The sequence below is a fragment of the Galeopterus variegatus genome, unplaced genomic scaffold (assembly GCF_000696425.1).
Source record: "Galeopterus variegatus unplaced genomic scaffold, G_variegatus-3.0.2 Scaffold7368, whole genome shotgun sequence".
In the NCBI taxonomy this organism is placed as follows: Eukaryota; Metazoa; Chordata; class Mammalia; order Dermoptera; family Cynocephalidae; genus Galeopterus; species Galeopterus variegatus.
Window position 1 is genome coordinate 86468 of NW_007733479.1, and position 2389 is coordinate 88856.

General features: G+C 40.3%; 1 protein-coding gene across 1 annotated transcript in view; it reads right to left on the minus strand.

Annotated features, from left to right (window-relative positions):
• The window catches only part of LOC103607374 (zinc finger protein 585A-like), a 7079-nt gene that overhangs the window by 3350 nt on the left and 1340 nt on the right, over nucleotides 1-2389 (minus strand). Inside the window, exons 2-3 of the mRNA XM_008591884.1 lie at nucleotides 1389-1658; nucleotides 649-741 (exon numbers count right to left, since the gene is read on the minus strand). Coding sequence (XP_008590106.1) covers nucleotides 649-741; nucleotides 1389-1658 — 363 coding nt within the window. The remainder of the gene's footprint in view (nucleotides 1-648; nucleotides 742-1388; nucleotides 1659-2389) is intronic.

Here is a 2389-nt window from a genome sequence, read left to right on the forward strand (position 1 = left end):
GGAAGGGTGATTAATACTCTGCAGATATTATCCTACAGAATAACCTACAGAAAATAATCAAACATAGCAGAAAGTTATTCCCAAAGGTAAAGTGACAATGACTCCCAAGTCATCAGATGGATGAAAGGCATAGGGAATTGGGAAGAAGGGAAAAATCTCATGGCAGCACCTATGAAAACAATATCTGGCTGGAGATGAAGTTCTGAGACATCACACAGTCAGAGAGAAAGAAATAAAAGAGGACCAGTAGCAGTGGGAGTGTGTGAAACATAGAAATGTTGAAAGAAGGCAGACCCATCAATACCTGGATGTATAAAGAAAGAGTCTAGGATTATGGGGAAAGTAAGGCAAAAAGAAAAAAAAGAGAGAGAGAGAGAGAAGGAGCATAACCAAGAAAGAGATCTTTAATGAGGCAGTCTGGCACATGATCCAGAATCGAAAAAGCCAAGTAAGAAATAGAAATGATAAAGGTCATCCAGGTAGAAGGCACTTGGTTATCTGAGAGCCCGATGTCAAGGGTCCTCAAGCAATATGAAAAATTTAGATCTTTCCAGAAGAGTCATCTTAATAGCATTTGAAAGGTGCCTACCTTTCTCAACACAGCTGGGATTTACTCCTCTGCCTCCCACCTACCTGGATCACACTCACCTGGACATCTCTGATGTGGGCTCTCAGCCCGCAATGACCACGGCTCCTTTCCTTGTTCTAACATGAAAACCTCTGTTTTGGGAACTAGATACCCTATTCATGGGAAATGATAAAGGACAGGGTCCAATTAGTTATGTTTCAGAGCCCAATCAATAAAGTCTTATTGTTCAATGAGGGTTTGTTCTTCAGAAAAGTAACTCTGTCTCTGGGAACAGAGTAATTGATTCAGAGTGTCCAAAAGATATTAGGAATCTTGGACAAATCAAGGACAGAACCNCCCTCGAGAGTGACGTCAGCAAGATGGCCCACTCGAAGTCCCAGCACTCACTCCTCACCAAAAAGAGAGTCAAATCAGTGAATGAATAACTATACTTTTTTGTAGGAATGGGTAGCTGGGCAGTACAGAGATTGAACCCTGGACATTGGTGTTCTCAGCACCAGGCTCTAACCAGCTGAGCTAACCAGCCAGCCTAATAACTACATGTGATGAATATAAGTAAAGGAGAGCACTGGAGCACATCAAAGGAGTAGCAGAAATCTTGTTCAGCACAGAAACCCAGATGAGAAAATAGAGAACAGAAGGAAAATTTCACCTCTGCCACCTTATGCCCCAGTTGAAATCAGCTCAGAACCAGGAGGGATGCCTCCCTGTGGAGAAAAACCAAGGAAAAGGACCTATGTCCTCCGTAGCCCCCTCACTACCTGGGGTACATACAGTTCTCACCACTGGGAACTCCTACAGTCNTAGGGCTTCTCTCTACTGTGGGTTTTCTCATGTATAATAAATTCTGGCTTCCGTACAAAAGCCTTCCCACATTCAGTACATACATAGAGTGTTCTTCCTGTACGAACTTTGGGATGTACCTTGCGCTGTGACTTCTGAGTGAAGATCTTCCCAACATCAGCACATTTGTAGGATTTCTCTCCTGTATGAATTTTCTGATGTTGAGAGGGAGCTTGTTTGTAACTGAGGATTTTTCCATATTGATTATGATCCCATAATTTCTCTCCTGTTGGAGAACACTCATGGTCAGAATAGGAAGATATTTTATCATATTCAGTAATTTTTTAACATTGTTTGATGCATTATTTCTTTTATGACTATGTAAATATAAATTATGCTTCAGACCATTTCCAAATGAGTCCCCTTGGTGGGGTCTTTTGGGGGAAGGAATAATGTTTGGGCTCACCTGAATTATTTCTCTAATATCCTTATATTCGTAATGCCACTCTGTCGCCAATATTTTCTTGATGAAAGCAACATCAGTTAAAGACTTATTTTCTCTTTTCTGATAGCTCTCTATCTGGTCACTAATCTGCAATTCTTATAGCATGAAATACAGCAAAACATCACTTTTTTCTTCACTTTCCTTCTCAATTTTTAAAGAAGCTTTTTAATAAATTCCCTACTAGAAGATTTGAAACCCAAACTCCTCTTTTCAAAGCAGAAATAGGTGATTCTAGCTTAAGGAAGAGCCAGGAGAGGCTATAGGGGAGGTTACATATTGGCTCATCTAGGTCAAATGCAGAGAAAAGGGTGAGGGTGAGTAATTTGATGAGGAAGGTGGTGATAGTGTTGATAGGAAACATTCTGGGATACTATTAAGCAGTTAGAAGAAATAAATCACGTGAACAGCTTACATCTGGACAGATGTGGAAAAAGGCAAAGAATGTGATATATAGTACAGCAACATTTATATCAACTAACGATACGTACCCCTAATTGACTTCAAATTTTACA